Consider the following 20,138-nt stretch of genomic DNA (forward strand, 5'->3'; position numbering starts at 1 on the left):
GCCCGGCCGCCCAGTCTGGGAAGTGAGGAGCGCCTCTGCCCGGCCGCCCAGTCTGGGAAGTGAGGAGCGCCTCTGCCCGGCCGCCCAGTCTGGGAAGTGAGGAGCGCCTCTGCCTGGCCGCCACCCCGTCTGGGAGGAAGTGAGGAGCACCTCTGCCCAGCTGCCCCATCTGGGAAGTGAGGAGCGCCTCTGCCCGGCTGCCACCCCGTATGGGAAGTGAGGAGCGCCTCTGTCTGGCAGCCCCGTCTGGGAGGTGAGGAGTGCCTCTGCCCGGCCGTCACCCCGTCTGGGGGGAAGTGAGGAGCACCTCTGCCCGGCCGCCCCGTCTGGGAGATGAGGAGCACCTCTGCCCGGCCGCCCCGTCTGGGAGGTGAGGAGTGCCTCTGCCCAGCCGCCACCCCGTCTGGGAGGAAGTGAGGAGCACCTCTGCCCGGCCGCCCCCTCTGGGAAGTGAGGAGCGCCTCTGCCTGGCCGCCACCCCGTCTGGGAGGAAGTGAGGAGCGCCTCTGCCTGGCTGCCCCATCTGGGAAGGGAGGAGCGCCTCTGCCCAGCTGCCACACCGTCTGGGAAGTGAGGAGCGCCTCTGCCTGGCCACCCCGTCTAGGAGGTGAGGAGCGCCTCTGCCCGGCCGCCCAGTCTGGGAAGTGAGGAGCGCCTCTGCCCGGCCGCCCTGTCTGGGAGGTGAGGAGCGCCTCTGCCCGGCCGCCACCCCGTCTGGGAGGAAGTGAGGAGCGTCTCTGCCCGGCCGCCCCATCTGGGAAGTGAGGAGCGCCTCTGCCCGGCCGCCCGGTCTGGGAAGTGAGGAGCGCCTCTGCCCGGCCGCCCCCTCTGGGAAGTGAGGAGCGCCTCTGCCCGGCCGCCCCATCTGGGAGGTGAGGAGCGCCTCTGCCCGGCTGCCACCCGGTCTGGGAGGAAGTGAGGAGCGCCTCTGCCCGGGCAGCCCGGTCTGGGAAGCGAGGAGCGCCTCTGCCCGGGCGGCCCCGTCTGGGAAGCGAGGAGCGCCTCTGCCCGGGCGGCCCCGTCTGGGAAGCGAGGAGCGCCTCTGCCCGGCCGCCCCGTCTGGGAGGAGAGGAGCGCCTCTGCCCGGGCGGCCCCGTCTGGGAAGCGAGGAGCGCCTCTGCCCGGCCGCCCTGTCTGGGAGGTGTACCCAACAGCTCCGAAGAGACAGCGACCATCGGGAGCCGGCCATGAGGACGATGGCGGTTTTGTTGAAAGGAAGGGGGGGGGAAGTGTGGGGAAAGGAAGGAGAGATCAGATTGTTGCTGTGTCTGTGTAGAAAGGGGTGGGCATAGGAGATTCCATTTTGTTCTGACTAGGAGAAATTCTTCTGCCTTGGGATGCTGTTGATCTATGGCCTTTCCCCCAGCCCCATGCTCTCTGAAACATATGCTGTGTCAACTCAGGGTTAAATGGATTAAGGGCGGTGCAAGATGTACTTTGTTAAACAGATGCTTGAAGGCAGCATGCTCTTTAAGAGTCATCACCACTCCCTAATCTCCAGTACCCAGGGGCACAAACACTGCAGAAGGCCGCAGGGTCCTCTGCCTAGGAAAACCAGAGACCTTTGTTCATGTGTTTATCTCCTGACCTTCTCTCCACTATTATCCTATGACCCTCCCATATCCCCCTCTCCGAGAAACACCCAAGAATCATCAATAAATACTTCATAAATTAAAAAAAAAAAAAAAAAAAAAAAAAATTAACTTTAGTTTATCACGGTGGCTGGCACTTAGTAAGTCCTCTGTGAACAGACATTAGCTATGTTTATCGATATCTTCAACATTATCATTATTTGTATATGTCAGAGAGAAGGGTAGCAGGGGATATATGTAGGTATGGACATATATACCAATATGTAATATATATATAATCATTTCAAGGTAACATTGTTTTATTCCCCTTGGTAATTCCTCAAAATATTTTATATCCTCTCCCCTCAAAAGTTACTCCCTTTATGTATTGTTAATTCTGTTGATATCAGGGCCTATTTTCTCTTTTTCTGTCTTCTGAGTTAAGGTTTTTAGATATAATTCTTTTATTTCATTTCTATATTTTAATATTCTACCAGCTATTCAAGTCCATTTTTTCTAGACTTTATTAATGTAGCTACTTGGAAAAAAATTATAACATTTTAGAAATAAGACTAGTTGTGTTGCAGGTATGTGGGGAGCACACTTTGTTTTTGAAACAGGATCTCACTCTGTTGCCCAGGCTGGAGTGCAGGTGCAGTCAGCAGTCATAGCTCACTGCAGCCTTGAACTCCTGAGCTTAAGCAATCCTCCCATCTCAGCCTCCCAAGTAGCTGGGACTACAGGTGTATGCCCATGTACAAATTTTTTTGTAGAGATGGGATCTCATTATGTTGCCCAGGCTAGGAGCAAATGTTTAATAAAAGGACTTGTGTACTCTTAAAAAAAAAAAAAATAAAAAAAAAATAAATTATAATATTTTACATTATAAACTTCCTTAGAGTCAGAGCTGTCTGTTTCTTCAAATTGTTATAATCACATGTGAGATAACTGGGTTGAAAACACTGAACACATTAATATTTTATAATTATTTTTAAACTATAAATAATATTTCTATTTCTTCTAAAGGTATTTCATGATGTTGCCTATAAAGCTAAAGATCGTAATGACTTGGTATCAGGAATTGATGAGTTTCTGGATCAGGTTACTGTTCTCCCTCCTGGAGAATGGGATCCAAGCATTCGAATAGAGCCTCCCAAAAATGTTCCTTCCCAGGTATGTATATTTGAAGAAATTCTTTGAAATTGAATTTTTTTTTGTCTTTTAAATGCATGTTTTAAAATAGCATAACCCATCAAGAAGATTCAAATGATTTAAATGATAACCTCTAAGGCAGAAGGGGCATGAAGTTACAAGGTCTTTCTTAGTACTATCTAACACACATTACTGAGAAACTTGGCAATTTGATGACAACCTACTAATGAAACAGTGCCATATGCCTGGAAAGATTTTAGCCCCTACTTAAAACATATTATCCAAGAGGAAGATTAAAATTTTAATAACAACATAAAATATGGCCTGAGAGAAAGCCCATTACTGTCCTTCTATGTTTTGATACGTCACTTTGAAATTGTCAAGCATTAGGAAAATTCAAAGACATGACTTAATCATATTATGTAGAAAACTCCATATTTATTGCTGCTAATCACAGTAAATATTGGGAAGATTTTAAAATTATAATTCTTATATTTGTATTGCTTTTGTGAGGATGTATGATATAAAGATTTTTTAAATTTTGCTTGTGAACATCTAATGTATATTTTACCCATCATACAATCCAGAAAGATAGAAATATAAAGCATTGCTATTTTCTAGGGTCATTTTTTAAATTGCAGGCATGACTATTAAGAGTGATGACCAAATGTTTGTTAAGCTCACTCCTCATACTGCCACCTCTATGCCTACTGAATCTGCCTCCCACAACCCTCCCAAGTTGTTATGTACTTGGTCTTGCCTTTGGCCCTTGCCCCGTGGAGTTCAGCCTTGCCTGACTCTGCTGCCCTACTGGAAGTGACAGATGGTCTAATTGACCCAGCCCTGGAATTAGAAATTTTCCTGCTTTGCCAGAGGAGGGCAAATGAGCAGTTGTACCACTCAACCATGAGTACTTAAAAAGGGTATCTCAATTTCACTGTCAATTTAAAGAAACTATACGGATACCTCATTTTTATATTTTCATTTTGAAGTCATTTCATAATTATTAAAGATTATTTCCTTTTCTCAAAACTTACCATTTTGTGATTCTGTAACTGCTATCACATATTTCAGTTGATCTATTACTAAAATAAAAACAGTTGCCTAATAATTAATTGTAGGGGTTATAGATTGTCTCATTTCTGTACTTGTAGAATACATCTTTGTACTAATGATATTAGAAAAGGCAATATAATGCTTCCTGAATATGTAGAAACTCTTTAGTTAATGTTATTTGGAGAAATGCAGCAAAATATTAATACATTCAGAATGAGGCTTTAAAATTCACTATAATACCAATTAGCTATTGAAACATTGAAGATGAAGTTAAGTGTTTTTGAAAACACCTTTGTGAACAATAATGTTTTTGAGGCAAGTTGAGTGATGGGAGGCCAATATTGTTTATGATTTTATGACACCCTTTAAAATCAGAATTAATTATTGGATTCTGGGTATTGAGAGGCAGTCATAGAAAGAACATCGAATTAAGAATCAAGGCATCCGGGTTCTGCAATTATCTATATGTATGACCTTGAACAAATGTTTTAACCTCTCTGTTGATGTTCTGTATCAGCACTGTCCAACAGAGTTTTCTGCAATAATGAGAATATTCTATATCTATGCTATCTAGTAATCAAGCCACTAGTAAGCATTAGAAATGTTGCCATTGTAACTAAAGAACAGAATTTTTCATTTTAATTACCTTAAATGTAAATAGACACATGCAGTTTGTGGCTATCATATTAGACAGCATAGTTCTATACAACAAATTTGAAATTACAGATATGCTCTATGCTTCTTTTCAACATTCATGTTTTAAAAATGTACATTGTAATTGAATAATAGATAGCATGAGGCTATGTTTTTTATTAGATGGAGTGAAATGAGTTAATATATATTAAACATTCTGACCTCGTACTCATTCAAATATTTTCACCGTTGGGATAATTTCCATCTTTTTTATTCATTTGAAATGTGCAAATCCCAGCATTTTAAATATTTTTTTCCTTTCAGTTAAGAGAATAATAACCTGTCACCTCCAGGGATAACCCTGAAAATGTTCATTAGAACTTTGCGTCAGTCATTAAATTCACTCCCTTTTGTGTACCCTCAACTTATTTGCTCTTCTCTCATGTCATGTACTTGCTTGTCAAAACCACAACCCTGTGAGAATCCAACACTTTACTCTGTACCACAATGATGAAGCTGAAGCTGAAGGAAAACATGTAACCACACTAACTGGTCTCACATAAATTCATGACCACATACCTCAAGTGAGCCCTTTGTGTTGCAGGTTCATCATACTACACTTCCCTAGTCCAATCATTCTCACTTGATGACTATTTCACACTTATTCTTCTCTCCTCAAGCCTTCAGTACATCCTTTCTGACCCTCACTCTCATATGCTGATGTGCCTTTTACTTCCCTAAGAAATTTGAAACAATCAAAGAAGAACTTCTATAGATTGCTACCATCATACCTACCCACCTGCCAGCATCTGCATCTACATACTCTGCCTTCCTGTTCATTACTATTGATGAAATAGCCAAAGTCAACCTTCTACTTGTGCACTAGAAAGAACCTATCTCTTCACATCTACTCAAGAGCACAACTCTACCAATTCTCCTCTTTCTCTTCTATATCATCAAATCTTTTTTTCTGTATTTTATCACTTTTATTAGCATACAATACTATTAAATTTACCAATCTTAAATAAAAGAACTCTCTTGATACCACTACCCAGCCTGCCACTCTTATTCATTCCCTTTTGTAATAAAATGCCACAGAAGAGTTCTCTGTGCTTCTTGCCTCCAGTTACTCTCCTCCAATTCTCTTTTAACATTCACTCCAAGAGGCTTTTGCCCCTACCACTTCACTAAAATATATACGAGAACAATGATCTCCACCATGCTAAGTCCCGTGGTCAATTCTCAGCCTGCATTTTATCTAACCTATCGATGAACAGCATTTAAGAGCTGATGACTCCCTTTTCCTTAATATGTGTTCTTTACTTGGCTCCCAAAACATCACCTTCTGTTAGTTTTGTCATTATAAAATAGAGTTAATTTATCTAGTCAGTAGTATTCTCCCAGAAGACCACATAATAATACTTGCTTTCTGAGACTTGTGAATGCTCTGAATTGTTTTCCTAGGTGATTGGGAAGTAGGTATTGAGGGCAACTCTTAAATCCCTTTATTAATGTATGCTATTTACCTGTAAAGACAGTTCCTTCATTAGTTGACAGATGCTTCTCTTTTATCTTTGAACTTTAGTCTTATTGCGTCCATCCATTTGCCTGGGGAAATTGTTAAAATATTAAGCAATAAACTTTCTTATATTGTGTATTTTTCAAAACCTTTTTAATGTTTTAAACCTGTATCATTCTATCTAAATGTCTCATGGTAAGTGAGATCAGTTTATAAATCACTTTTGTTTTTCATGTTTACACTAATTCTATTTTGGAATGGTGGTCAAGTAAAAATCATAATTTCACCACTTAAGATTTTTCCTATTATCCTTTGAAGTGCTTTTGAACACATTGGTGTGTGCTAATATCACCATAGGTAGGATTTTAGGTAGAACTTTCTGATTTTTTAAAAAATCATATTCACCAACAAAAGTGGGTGGAATACACCTATGGGAAAACAATACTTACCTGAATCTCCACTACTTGTCATTGGTTAAATTAGAAGCCTCCTTTTACAACAGTCTTTGGCACTCTATGAGTTAGAAAGACCTATATTGTAAACTATTTACTGGGTAGAAAAATACCAGCTGGAATTACACAGGGAAATATACTTTAAAAATAGTGATGATGGTTACTGTTTTTTGAACAGTTAAACTATGCCAGGCATATAACACCACCATACTTAACACCTCCTCACACCAACCTACCCGCATCCTGATCTCTCTCTCCCCCCTTCCCTTACTTCATTTTTCTTCATAGCTCCCATCTGTACCTGATATTATAAGGTTATTGTCTTTTCACCAACAGAATGCTTTTTCTTGCCCACCTTTGCAGCTCTAGCATTCATTACAATGAACGGCATACACTAGGCACTCAGTATTAGTTGAAAGAATAAATAAGTGCCCATCACCTCATTTAATTCTCTTAGCCACACTATAAGATAGATACTGTTGTTACCCCCAGCAAACAAAGGAAGAAACTAACACTTTAAAAGGCTAAATAACTTCCCGGAGGTCAAGCAACAAGTAAGTACAGGACCTGGGTTCTCAGCTTTTGTGCATATTGCTTCAAGGAAAAATGAACTGTTATTATTATTTACAATTAACACCTGAAATTAAAACAAAACAAAACACATGAACAAAGAAACTCTCCACAGGAGAAGAGGAAGATTCCTGCTGTACCAAATGGAACAGCAGCTCATGGGGAAGCAGAGCCCCACGGAGGACATAGTGGACCTGAACTCCAGCGAACTGGAAGGTTAGTGAAAATCACTTCTATGGGACTTCAAGGACCAAATGACATACCATTCTTCTCTGTCAGGAATTGCTATTTTGGGATCTAATTTATTGTATACTTTTAATACCTGCTTTTTGAGGGTGAAAATGCCAATTAGTTTGATTTCTCTGAAGTTACTAATGATTGTCATTACTGTTAAACTAAAACAGTGGATACACCCTTCCATTATACTTTACCTAGTCTTTCATTTTGCTGTGCATAAAATGCATTATCAGATTCTTAGAATGAAAAGGAAAACCGTCAATTGACCCTTCCAAAAGAACCCACTGAAAGCTTCAAGTTGAAGATAGAAATAAAACTAAATACCAACAACTCAGTCTTGTAGGCTCTATCTCATTAAATGCAAGTAGGATGTATATAATGGTATTTTTTATTTTTATGGCTGTGATTTGAAAGAGCTATATGATTTATTTTTCTAATCACACATCTTTGAAGAGATGAAAGCTTCAATTTATTTCTTAAAATGGTGCTTTATGGTTTTTTTGACAGCTTGTCTCTCTCTAAGCAATGTGTGAGCAGAAAATCAGAAACCCTTGGGTGGGTCTCTCTTCAGGGAATATGTGTATAGCCTCCATTATAATTAAAGGCAGTTGCAAAGGCTTTGCAGGATTGGTGCTCCCCTCCCCTCAAGGCCATTTTCTGTACTGCTTGCAATGTGTCCTCTAAGCTGACTTTCCAGTTCCTGAGCACTCTGCATTTTAATTCTGTGTTCTTTCCCTTTATTTATGTGTTGTCTCTGAGGAAATGTCCTTTAATGTCTTCCTCAGGCTTGATACCTAATTTGAGACGGTTTAAACAATTTTTTCCTTTTCCCTTCACTGGAAGCTTTGTTACTCATTCTGTTTGCTTTCATACTTTCAAATGCTGTCTTTTTATTTTTGGTGGTATTTTTTTTCTCTTTCTCAGGTGTAACATGCCACATAGCTTAGATTTTTTTCGAAGTTCACTTTTCCTTACTGCTTCCTAAATCCTCCCAGGTCACCAATATCCGGTATCTTCGCTTCTCCAGAGTTCTTCCACAGATTCTGTTGCTGACATGACTTGAAGTATCCATTACTCATCTGCTCTCCTGGAGTTGCTGGTGTACATCTGGGCTGCTCTTGCACTGTTCTCTGTAATGAACTCCCACTTCCGGATTTAGATTTTTACTGCTAAAAGCACATTTATTACACAGTACTATAACAACTATTCAGACTAATGTATGCTCTAATAAGTAATTGATTAGAATCAATGGTCTAATATAAAGTGCTATCAAAACTATAAATATTAATTACTAATTAATAGCTTATAACCACCTCAAATTCTTTTTGGGATTAGGTGGGATATAAATCATAAATGAATGCCTAAATAGACTGGTAGAGGAAATCTGTTTTGAATTGTGAGTTTGATAAGTTAACAAATTATTCAGAAATGATCCCTAAAATTAAAAAAAAATGCGTATGTTTTACCAAACGTGGGTAGAGAAGCCTAAGGTGATCTTTATGTGTACAAATATTTCACAGGTTCTCTGCAAGCTTCTCTGAGTTTCAAATGTCCTTTTATTCAATTGAAGTTTCATTCTTCTCAACCCTCTCCTACTCCATAGCTCTCTAATGGAAGCAATCACAGGAAAATATAGTGATCTTATACCTGCATAATAGTAGAATAGTTATTAATAGGTAACTATTACAGATAAATCAGATCAGGGAAATTACATGGTAAAATATTTTAATTATTCATAATATGTACATCTTTTATTTCAAATTCTAACAAGAATTTATTTCTAAAAAGAACAATCCTTTTTGAGGTGATTCTAGGACTGCCAAATGAATATTCCTATGCATAAAATAAATAAGAAAAATGGAACAGTTTTTTATGATCCAAGTATACTCAGCATGCTGGCAGTATATTGGAGCATAATAAGTTTTTTCACCATTAACATTAACCTTCATGTAGGAAGTTACTCATAGTCTTATTCATTTTTGCTATCACATCATTATTCCATGGAGCAAAACAACTTACAGTAGCCAAATGTTAAGTCTGCATTTGTTATTAAAAGTTCATAAAATGAGAATACCTACTTATTAATGCTCTCATTTCTAATATATTAAAAAAAAGCTCTCAAATTTCAAGCATCATTCATTTCACAGTTTAATGCTTTTCCCCCAAAATAATTCTCTTTCAAGTGTTTCAACATGGTTTTGAATATATTTGGAGTAAATGAATTTATACCAAGTAAGGTCACTATTGTCTTGTGAATCACAAATGTTGGGATATGTTAACGCAATAGTGGATCAAAATTACATTTATCTAGTTTGATTATTATAAGGACTCCCTCCTAGTTTTCTAAAAATGAAAACAGCTCTGAAACCTATCTGTCTCTACTAAGTATTGCTGCCATCCAAAAGGACATTTAGATGTCTTCCTGCAACAATATCTGTTGAGGGATTTTTGTTTGTTTGTTTTTTGGCCGAGAGAGTAGGTAACTGGAGCCATGGTTAAACATTGCTTTTTCTCTCTAGGGTGATGCTCACTACTGGAGTATACAAAAGCCAGCTAACCCTCCCTCCCTCACTTCCTGCTATGCTAAACGGAATTAAACATTTAGAAATACTGCCAATGATTGAGGGTCATAGGCCTGAGTTTAGGAGGAGTAGGTTGACGTAGAAATGGCACAGAGATTAGAGTAATCCTTGAATCTCATTATTTGGATTATGATTGGTGAACAGCTCTGAACCTTGTTTAAGAGAACCTGGGATTTTTGGTGGTTGACATGATATTGGGTTAGGAATTGAGGTAACGAACGTAGTTGTGCAGTGCCTCCCTGTAGATCATTATAATACAATGCAGTAGGTTAATGTGTGTCTCACCTCTGCTGATGGAAAACGTATACTGTGACCTGGCAACAAAGCAAATGAGCATTTTGACTTGTGTGTTTTTTATATTTGGGTTTCACTATTGTGTTTTCCCCCCTGTCTTAGGATTTTTGGGGGACTTATTTTAGATATCAAAAGAAAAGCTCCATACTTCTGGAGTGACTTCAGAGATGCTTTCAGCCTGCAGTGCTTAGCATCTTTTCTATTTCTCTACTGCGCGTGTATGTCTCCTGTCATCACGTTTGGAGGACTGCTGGGAGAAGCAACCGAAGGGCGTATAGTATGTATTATGCTTTTCTCTGAACTTTGAAACATAATCCATTTTTAAGATTCATAGTTAGATAAGTGAGCATTTAATTTTGGATTCTTTTCTGAGGAGAGATTTGAGATATGGTCTGGCAGATACACCTTATATGAATTTCCCGGATGGCTAGTGTAACTGGTAATCTGGGGGTGGAATGTCTCAGAATAACTAGTTCTGAGTCTTACAAAAGGTTCTCATCTGATGCCTTGCCCTCAGCTCCCCCAATCCTAAGCTAGGTTTAGGCTCCATTCTTGTCTCACAAGAGGTCCATTTGCTATACACCTGGGCCATATTTCTGTCCAGACACTAATCCTGAGTACATTTAAACCTTTTGTAAGGCAACAGAGACGTGAGATAGGAAAGTGAAGAGAACACTCCCACCTTTGCTACTATGCATTTTCTTCTTGCTGTCAGTCCGTTTAGTCATCCTGCTACCCCACGTCTTGCCCAGGGTTGCTAGGCTTTTCATGGTGAAGCAGAAAGCACATATCCATGTATTTTAAATGTCTTCTCCTTAGCTACAATGGCCTCCTGTACAGCTTAGGTAATTGAACCATTTATATCTCTACACAGAGTGCAATTGAATCTCTCTTTGGAGCATCCATGACCGGGATAGCCTATTCTCTCTTTGGTGGACAGCCTCTTACCATATTAGGCAGTACAGGACCAGTTTTGGTGTTTGAAAAGATTTTGTTTAAATTTTGCAAGTAAGTATTATGTACTTTTTGGCCCTTAGCCTCTTCCTTTTTTCTTTACTGTATTTATACTTCTCCCAACATCACTTTTGGAGGTCTGTTGATAGAGACAGAATTGCCTGATTTGATTCAGTTTACCATTTTTGTTTCATTATGAGAATAGAGGAAAAGTAAAATATTTATGTATATTGTTATGTAATATTTTTAAAAAGTGAGACTCAGTTATAAGCACTGATAAATCCCTTTTAATTTTGTCCCTTTAGATGTTCCCTTTAGATGGGTGGTCTGCAACCATTTTGGCACCAGGGACGGGTTTCATGGAAGACAATTTTTCCACAAAGAAGGTTGAGGGGATGGTTTTGGAATGAAACTGTTCACCTCAGATCATCAGGCATTAGATTCTCATAAGGAGCACACAACTAGATTCCTCGCATGCACAGTTTACAGTAGGGCTTGTGCTCCTATGAGAATCTAACGTCCCCACTGATTTGACAGGAGGCTGAGCTCAGGCGGTAATGCTCACTTGCCTGCCTCTCACCTCCCCTCCTGCTTTGCAACCCTTTTCATAACAGGCCACGGACCGGGGGTTGGGGACCCCTGCTTTAGACAGTCTTGAGTTTAGATACTCATGGGATGTGAAGCTTATTTACTTTCACTTCCTGAATGAGGTTTATTTTCATTTGCTTAAAATGATAGCAAGCTGTTAAATGACCTTATTTTCACTGTTCTTTCCTTTTCCTCCTCCCAGAGAATATGGGCTGTCATACCTATCTTTAAGAGCTAGCATTGGACTTTGGACTGCAACTCTATGTATCATACTTGTGGCCACTGATGCTAGTTCCCTTGTCTGCTACATCACTCGGTTTACTGAAGAAGCTTTTGCTTCCCTGATTTGCATCATTTTCATTTATGAGGCCCTGGAGAAGTTGTTTGAACTCAGTGAAGCATATCCAATCAACATGCATAATGATCTGGAACTGCTGACACAATACTCGTAAGTACCATTTCCCCTGCTGGCCTTGGGGCTTTTCTTTTGACAAATATTGCTATTGTTACAAGAAATATGAGGAAATTACTCAGCAGAGAATGTACCTTAAGTTGATTCATGACCTAAATCCTGACTCTCAGAGTTGAACAGGATTTTAAAAGTTATTTAATCGGCCACTCATCTGATACTTGCATTCTCATTATACCATCTCTGCCAAGAGTATCTTTTTAAAGTTCTATTTGTCCAGTGTTCTCTAAAATAAGTAGATAAGAACTGATTCCATTTTAATATACACGAATTTTACCTTAGCAAAATATATGTTATTTGGCATTATTTCCGGGTCTTTTTAATTGACAATAATCCAAAGAAACATAGTAATGAAAATATAAGATTTCAAATTCAGAGCAATAAGGTAAAATAAACTTATTGGGTCTAAATCTTAGTAGATGTTTGAAAGTGTAGTAAAAACATAAATCATTGAATGAAAATTTAATTTTGGTTTTGGCACTTGTGACATTTTAATGGAAATACTCAGGTATTAGTTGTTGAAGGTGATGTTACGGTCCGGGATTAAAGATGTGATTGGATCTATTGCTCTTTCTAGTTTTGGTGTATCAACAGTCTGAAATGTCTCTAAGGTTTTGTCTGCAGACTATATGTGGCCATTAAATGACCCCATTATTTAATTGTAGAATTTTTTGTTGTGTGTTTATATGCAGTTTTTTATACTGCAAATATCTGAAGCAATATGTTCTTTAGGAGACAGTTATAATCTCTGCACCAACCACCAATCATTTCCCTATAAACTGCTTAGATATGGCTTTGAACCCTTTTAATATTTTTTAATCTTTATTTACTATTAGAAGTTTAAATTGTTGAAATCAGACCACAATAGTGCAATGTTTAATTTTGTTAAGAATGATGTAATGATATTATGTTGAAAATAATGTGAGTTTTAGTACTTTCACTTTTATTTTATAATTAGAGATAACTTTAAACAACTGACCCCTATTTTTGAACAAGAAAAATCAAAGTGGAAGTATAAAATAACTTCCCCAAGAAAAGCAAATAGTGAGAATGTTGTAAGCAGGGCTAAGAAAGGACTGAGCATAGGTGTCAGGGACACTCAGAAAACAGGCAAATGGGAAGAGCAGTTTGATCAAAACCAGGGATAACATTGATACACGCCTTTTCATTTATCCTTTCCTGAAAGAGAATCTCACTGAATTTGGATATCCTTGCTGGGATGTGTAATTATCTCTGGTTGGATTTTCAAATCTACTACATGCCAGGCACTATACTAGGTGCTAGGAAAACCATGGTGAATCATATTCTGTCCTCAGTGAGCTTCCAGTTTAGTAGGGAATATAAACAAACAGACAGCATAAGGAAATGAGTGCCGGGTTAAGAGGTTGATATAGAATGCTATAGCAGCACATCAGGAGAGCACCTAACCCAGATTTGAGGTTCAGAGAAGGCTTCTTGGAGGAAATACTGTGGAATAAAAATGTAGTAGAAGTTAGGAAGGTCCTAGGGAATAGGGCAGAAAAGTAGTTCAGACAAAGAGTATTCACAGGACTAGATGCTAGAGATGCATTCATGCTTTAAAATATTTTTCTGAAGTTATATAGATAGTGGTAAAACAAGAAATGAAATCCAGGTTTTATTACTGATATAATTTTCAGTACATTGATGAATACAGATAAACTCTCCAAAAGAAACTATGTAAAACAAATAAAACAGGTAAAATCAGAACTATTCTGTTTCAAGTGGTAGGAAGGCACCCATTGCCTACCCTGTCAGCTGTTCTTTGAACCTTCATGGTAGCTTCTTAGGTACTTCAGACTGAGGAACATAGTTTAAAATCCCTTGGTATAGAAAGGAAAAAGATTGGAAAAGCAAGGTCTGAGCCCTGAACAATTTTCACAGCGTAAAAGTAGAATGAGAAAAATGAAACCAATAGGCAAAAAATAAATAAATAAATAAATATAAGAAAGAAGCATCAGAAAAGGAGGAAACTATGGATAATGTCATGTCACAGAAGGCAAGAAACAAGAAATATATCACGAAGTCTTTAGAGAGAACAGTGGCATGGACATCAAACAGAATAAGGAAAAGCGTTTGAAAAGAGGGACTTGGTAGCTTTAAAAAATTCTCAGCAAACTATCTCAAGGACAAAAAACCAAACATCTTATGTTCTCACTCATAAGTGGGTATTGAACAATGAGAATACAGGGACACAGGAAGGGGAACATCACACACCGGGGACTGTTGTGGGGTGGGGTGAGGGGGGAGGGATAGCATTAGGAGATATACCTAATGCTAAATGAGGAGTTAATGGGTGCAGCACACCTACATGGTACATGTATACATATGTAACAAACCTGCACGTTGTGCACATGTACCCTAAAACTTAAAGTATAATAATAATAAAATTAAAAAATAAAAAACTGGTATTGGGTTGGGAAAGGAGGCAGAATGGGAAGCCAGTTTGCAAAAAACTAACAAGGAAGTGGGTGGTAAAGAAATGGAGAAAGCTGCATAGGCCAGTTGGTGTCAAAGAAAGTGGGAAACAGAATGCCTTTTGAAGAGGGCAGTGAAATCGTAAGATTGATAATTTGTGACACAGAAGGACTATGAGTGTTTGAAAATGGGAGAATAGAGATTGAGGAAAGGGAGGCAGCAATGATGGAGACAGTAGATAAACATGGGATTGCAACCTCCCAGGAGTCAAAAAATGATGAGATAAGGGGTTAAGTAAGACAAATGCTCAGAGGGTAATTTGAAAGCTAAAATAGCTTTATGTGGCCATGATCCCTGCCTGTCATGGTGATCAAAAGAGGAGTGACAGAGGTCCTGACTTTCTCCACATTTCCATCTCTGCTTTTTAAAAAGTGATCTCGCGTGTTTAAGTTTTCCTTGGATCAGTGTGGGCATCTAAAACCTAATTCTTTCAAGGCTGAACATGAATGTGTGCTGATGACTGTGTTCCATTGCCCAAGTGCCCTTCTCAACCCAGATTAGGGAAATAGAAGGGATGGAATGACTGGTTCATCCTGATGGGCATGAGATTTTAGTGCCACCTGGCACCTGAAATGGATGTGTGTGACGGAAACAATGACAGTCTCATGGGAAACAGGGTCTGACTAGATTTCCTCACTGCACTGGTTCTTCACTCCAGTTGTTAAGCCTTGATTGGCTTCCAGTGCCACTTACACTGTGTACATGAATCTGATCAGGTATTTCTTTTTTTTTATTTTTTTCTTTTTTATTTTTTAATTATTATTATTATACTTTAAGTTTTAGGGTACATGTGCACAATGTGCAGATTAGTTACATATGTATACATGTGCCATGCTGGTGTGCTGCACCCATTAACTCGTCATTTAGCATTAGGTATATCTCCTAATGCTATCCCTCCCCGCTCCCCCCACCCCACAACCGTCCCCAGAGTGTGATGTTCCCCTTCCTGTGTCCATGTGTTCTCATTGTTCAATTCCCACCTATGAGTGAGAACATGCAGTGTTTGGTTTTTTGTCCTTGGGATAGTTTACTGAGAATGATGATTTCCAATTTCATCCATGTCCCTACAAAGGACATGAACTCATCATTTTTTATGGCTGCATAGTATTCCATGGTGTATATGTGCCACATTTTCTTAATCCAGTCTATCATTGTTGGACATTTGGGTTGGTTCCAAGTTTTTGCTATTGTGAATAGTGCCGCAATAAACATACGTGTGCATGTGTCTTTATAGCAGCATAATTTATAGTCCTTTGGGTATATACCCAGTAATGGGATGGCTGGATCAAATGGTATTTCTAGTTCTAGATCCCTGAGGAATCACCACACTGACTTCCACAATGGTTGAACTAGTTTACAGTCCCACCAGCAGTGTAAAAGTGTTCCTGTTTCTCCACATCCTCTCCAGCACCTGTTCTTTCCTAACTTTTTAATGATTGCCATTCTAACTGGTGTGAGATGGTATCTCATTGTGGTTTTGATTTGCATTTCTCTGATGGCCAGTGATGATGAGCATTTTTTCATGTGTCTTTTGGCGGCATAAATGTCTTTTTTTGAGAAGTGTCTGTTCATATCCTTTGCCCACTTTTTGATGGGGTTGTTTTTTTCTTGTAAATTTGTTTGAGTTCATTGTAGATTCTGGATATTAGCCCTTTGTCAGATGAGTAGGTTGGGAAAATTTTCTCCCATTTTGTAGGTTGCCTGTTCACTCTGATGATAGTTTCTTTTGCTGTGCAGAAGCTCTTTAGTTTAATTAGATCCCATTTGTCAATTTTGGCTTTTGTTGCCATTGCTTTTGGTGTTTTAGACATGAAGTCCTTCCCCATGCCTATGTCCTGAATGGTAATGCCTAGGTTTTCTTCTAGGGTTTTTATGGTTTTAGGTCTAACATTTAAGTCTTCAATCCATCTTGAATTAATTTTTGTATAAGGTGTAAGGAAGGGATCCAGTTTCAGCTTTCTACATATGGCTAGCTAGTTTTCCCAGCACCATTTATTAAATAGCGAATCCTTTCCCCATTGCTTGTTTTTCTCAGGTTTGTCAAAGATCAGATAGTTGTAGATATGCGGCTGGAGGCATGACGCTACCTGACTTCAAACTATACTACAAGGCTACAGTAACCAAAACAGCATGGTAGTGGTACCAAAACAGAGATATAGATCAATGGAACAGAACAGAGCCCTCAGAAATAACGCCGCATATCTACAACTGATAAGGTATTTCTATCACTTGCTCCTTGGAGTAGCAAAATCTATCTTTTTTTGCTATGCATAGAACGCATATATTTATTAGTGTACTTTTAGTTATGTTCATTAAAGAAAATAAGTTAGTGCTAATTACTGCTATTTTAATGTATTTTATAATCTCATACTTTTGCACAAAACATTTACTTTTGTGAATTCTCATGAAGTCCAGATGACACTTTTAGTGGCTTTCTTGTTACTGTGATCTTTTCACACTGAATCAGTGTCATTTATAACAATGTCCACTTAAAGTTTTCTACTTTAGATGTTGCTGGTCTCATATTTATTATAAGGTACTATGCAGGTTCATTAGAAAAATTCCTAGAAAATGTTATAGCTAGAACATAATATATCTGAGATTGCAACCTTTGCAAACAATATGCCTATAATGTACATATTTGTTTGGGTATAAGATATTTGAAAAAAGTCATCATGTTTAGCATTTATATTTCAGATTTTTTATACTTAGCCTCCTACAATCAGATTTCCTTAAATTCATAGTTTATCAACCAAATAACAAGATGTCTTTGACTTTTTAAAGATATATCTAGCTACTCTGTCATCCTAACCTTATAATATGGTAATATACAGACCTTATATTTGAAAATATAAGCTTTACTTTCATTATGCCAAGATCAAGTGTCAAGATCATCTATTTAGTTTTGAGAATACATACATTGCACCAGATGATCAAGCTGAATATGCCAAGTTAGCGATAAAAAACAAGTTTATGGGAATAATCTTTTCTTGGTTGCTTTGATTTTAAGAAATGGCAAAAATAGAATGAAATGTTTTGCTTGTATAAGATGAAATGTTTCTTTAAGTTTTGGGAATAATAAAGTTTTGAAAGACAACTAGCTAAAGAAAAGTTGAGCATGTATTTATTAATGTTTTGTAATTGATTGGGTCAAAGCAGTGTGTAGGGTCTGATTTTCTCTCTAGTTTCTGATATATATGTAGGCTAGAGTGAAATAAAATATAACGATTACCAAGCTGTTGAAGGTGTGTTCTCACTAACAGGTTATGAGAAATTTTTTTGTTTTCTTTTTCTCTTTTTTGTTTATCTAGCACCCAGCCCTCTACATAACCCAAGGTAGTGATCTGTTTTGAATAAATGTTATTTACTGACTGACATACAGAAGAATATCCTCTCTCTCATCTTCTCAACTAGATTTGAACCTCCTTTAAAGTAGAAAACATTTAACAACGAGAATTTCATTCTCACTGTCCCTAATTTTATCTCCCATAGTCCCAGCATAATATTGTAAATATGGTTAAGTGACACTTAATGTATACTGATTAATGGAACATGTTGCAAAATAATTGACATTACTTGGCCAATCTTGTTTGCTAATTAAAGAAAGTAGTGCTTGTTTACATTATCTTTAACAGCACTCTTAAAGATTTTAGCTAGAAGTTTGGGATAAATTTGACACATTATGAAATTGTTAATATGCAATAAAGGTATATAAATTTGAATTCATAAAACTAATGATGATTGAAAATTTAGACAGGGTGCCAACATTGTGGAGAGATCATCTGAAAAAAAAGGCAAGAGAAACAGGAGTGCAGTTTACAGCGGAACTCCCAAGGGTGATAGATCTGGGGAGAAACAAGATGAAACAGAGTAATCATACTGCATGAACCTTTTAGTACTCACTAGTCAAAAAATAGAGAATAAAACAGATTTAGAGAAATATCTGTGTCAACCTTTTTAAATCACATTTTTTGCTACGTATACACTTGACTAAATTTATCCAGAATTGCTTGCAACATAACATGACAATTATATTTTTAGGTGTTTACTTTATTTGTGTGCCTTCACTAGATTAATCTTCATAATGGTAAATCATGGCTATTCGGCAGATCTATGTACCTACTGTACCTAGCAAAGTGCTTGGCACATATTGTATGAACACGTTTATTCATATTTTTACATTTCTGAAAATGCTTCTCACAACTGATGGGCACATTTCACATATAGTTCCCCCCTAAAAAGCTAGATTGTTTGACATCTTAGATTAAAATAAATATAATAGCAAGCACTCAATAAATTATTATTCAATAAATAAACTTTTAGCAACTCCTCACCTCATTCTTGATTCTTGATCCAAACACTTGCTATCCTTGTTTTCTATTCCTGCTTTTAAAGTAAATTATTTTAATGATAAAGTCTCGTTTCCAGTAGCAGTAGTATCCAGTATAATAGTTCATTATTTACCTCTTTCATTCTCACTGTCCCTAATGAATTATGAGCCTTTTTGATCAGAATTTGTGTTTATCTTTCTACCTACAGAGAGCTAAGGGATTGGTAGATAGTAGTAAAGCTTTATTAAATGTCTTTCAACTATGTTACTCTTCGTATCTACTTTCAGATCTCAAATGGAATTATCTTTCACACTTTCTTGTCAAATAGGTATAAAAAGGCAGCTATTTACATAAGAACTCAATATCAGAGGGCGAGTGCTAAGCAGATAACAGTGGTTTCTTGGTTTCTTCCTTTAAAGAAGTTTAAATAGTTATGTGGCTACGTTTTGGTGAGATGTGATGAGTGTTCTCAAGGAGTTCACAATCTTTGAAGTGCTGACCCCATTTCTCTTTGCTTCCTGAATTGACCTAGATTCAAGGATATATTCTGAAATATTTTAAGTGGAATGTAGTAATGTTTTAACTTACATTAAAATACCTCAGCACAGACACTATGGTAATATGTGTATGTTAGGTCAAGTTACAACCATGGGCAGCTAGTATTCTGATCAGGAGTCCTAACTCTAGGAGTGGTCAACTAGCATTAAAGCAGAGAGACTACACTCCAGAAAAGGCTACTACAAACCTTGAGACTATTAGCCATATCTCCGTCAACACTGATGCTCTGCTGAATGTCAGAAATGGATTTTCACTGGCAATATCACTGACTTGTTAATCAGTGTACTGAAATGCATTGGTAAAATTAAATGTATTCAGGATATGTGGATTGACTGTGGCCTCTCTAGTTTTGCCAGAAGAGGATATAAGAATCTAGCAAGTGAATCACATAGTCTCAACTCCTAGAGATATTCTCAAGGCTTAATTCATAACTGATCCTATGTCCAGCTATTTTTGGTGCCTGATGTCGCTAAAACAATACCAGAATCCTGCTTATGGAATATTGTCACATCATCCTTGAGTAAATCTTTCATGCAAGATGAAGTCAAAGAATCAAAAACAAGAGAGCTGGAACTTCGGTGAGCTAATGAAACAGATTATAGGAAGTGCTTTGCCCATATTTCCTAATAAATGTTTACTATATATGTATGTCTATGTAACTGAAAAAATAGTATAC

At 37.9% G+C, this 20,138-nt stretch overlaps 1 protein-coding gene across 10 annotated transcripts in view; it reads left to right on the forward strand.

The window, feature by feature from the left end:
• Window positions 1–20,138, forward strand: part of SLC4A10 (solute carrier family 4 member 10) — a 370,258-nt gene that overhangs the window by 281,600 nt on the left and 68,520 nt on the right. For all 10 annotated transcript variants that reach the window (XM_063648250.1, XM_063648248.1, XM_063648255.1 and 7 more), the window contains 5 exons: window positions 2,598–2,744; window positions 7,069–7,169; window positions 10,169–10,343; window positions 10,941–11,074; window positions 11,811–12,056. In XM_063648250.1, coding sequence (XP_063504320.1) covers window positions 2,598–2,744; window positions 7,069–7,169; window positions 10,169–10,343; window positions 10,941–11,074; window positions 11,811–12,056 — 803 coding nt within the window. The remainder of the gene's footprint in view (window positions 1–2,597; window positions 2,745–7,068; window positions 7,170–10,168; window positions 10,344–10,940; window positions 11,075–11,810; window positions 12,057–20,138) is intronic.

This window comes from Pongo pygmaeus, chromosome 11 (assembly GCF_028885625.2).
Source record: "Pongo pygmaeus isolate AG05252 chromosome 11, NHGRI_mPonPyg2-v2.0_pri, whole genome shotgun sequence".
Taxonomy (NCBI): domain Eukaryota; kingdom Metazoa; phylum Chordata; class Mammalia; order Primates; family Hominidae; genus Pongo; species Pongo pygmaeus.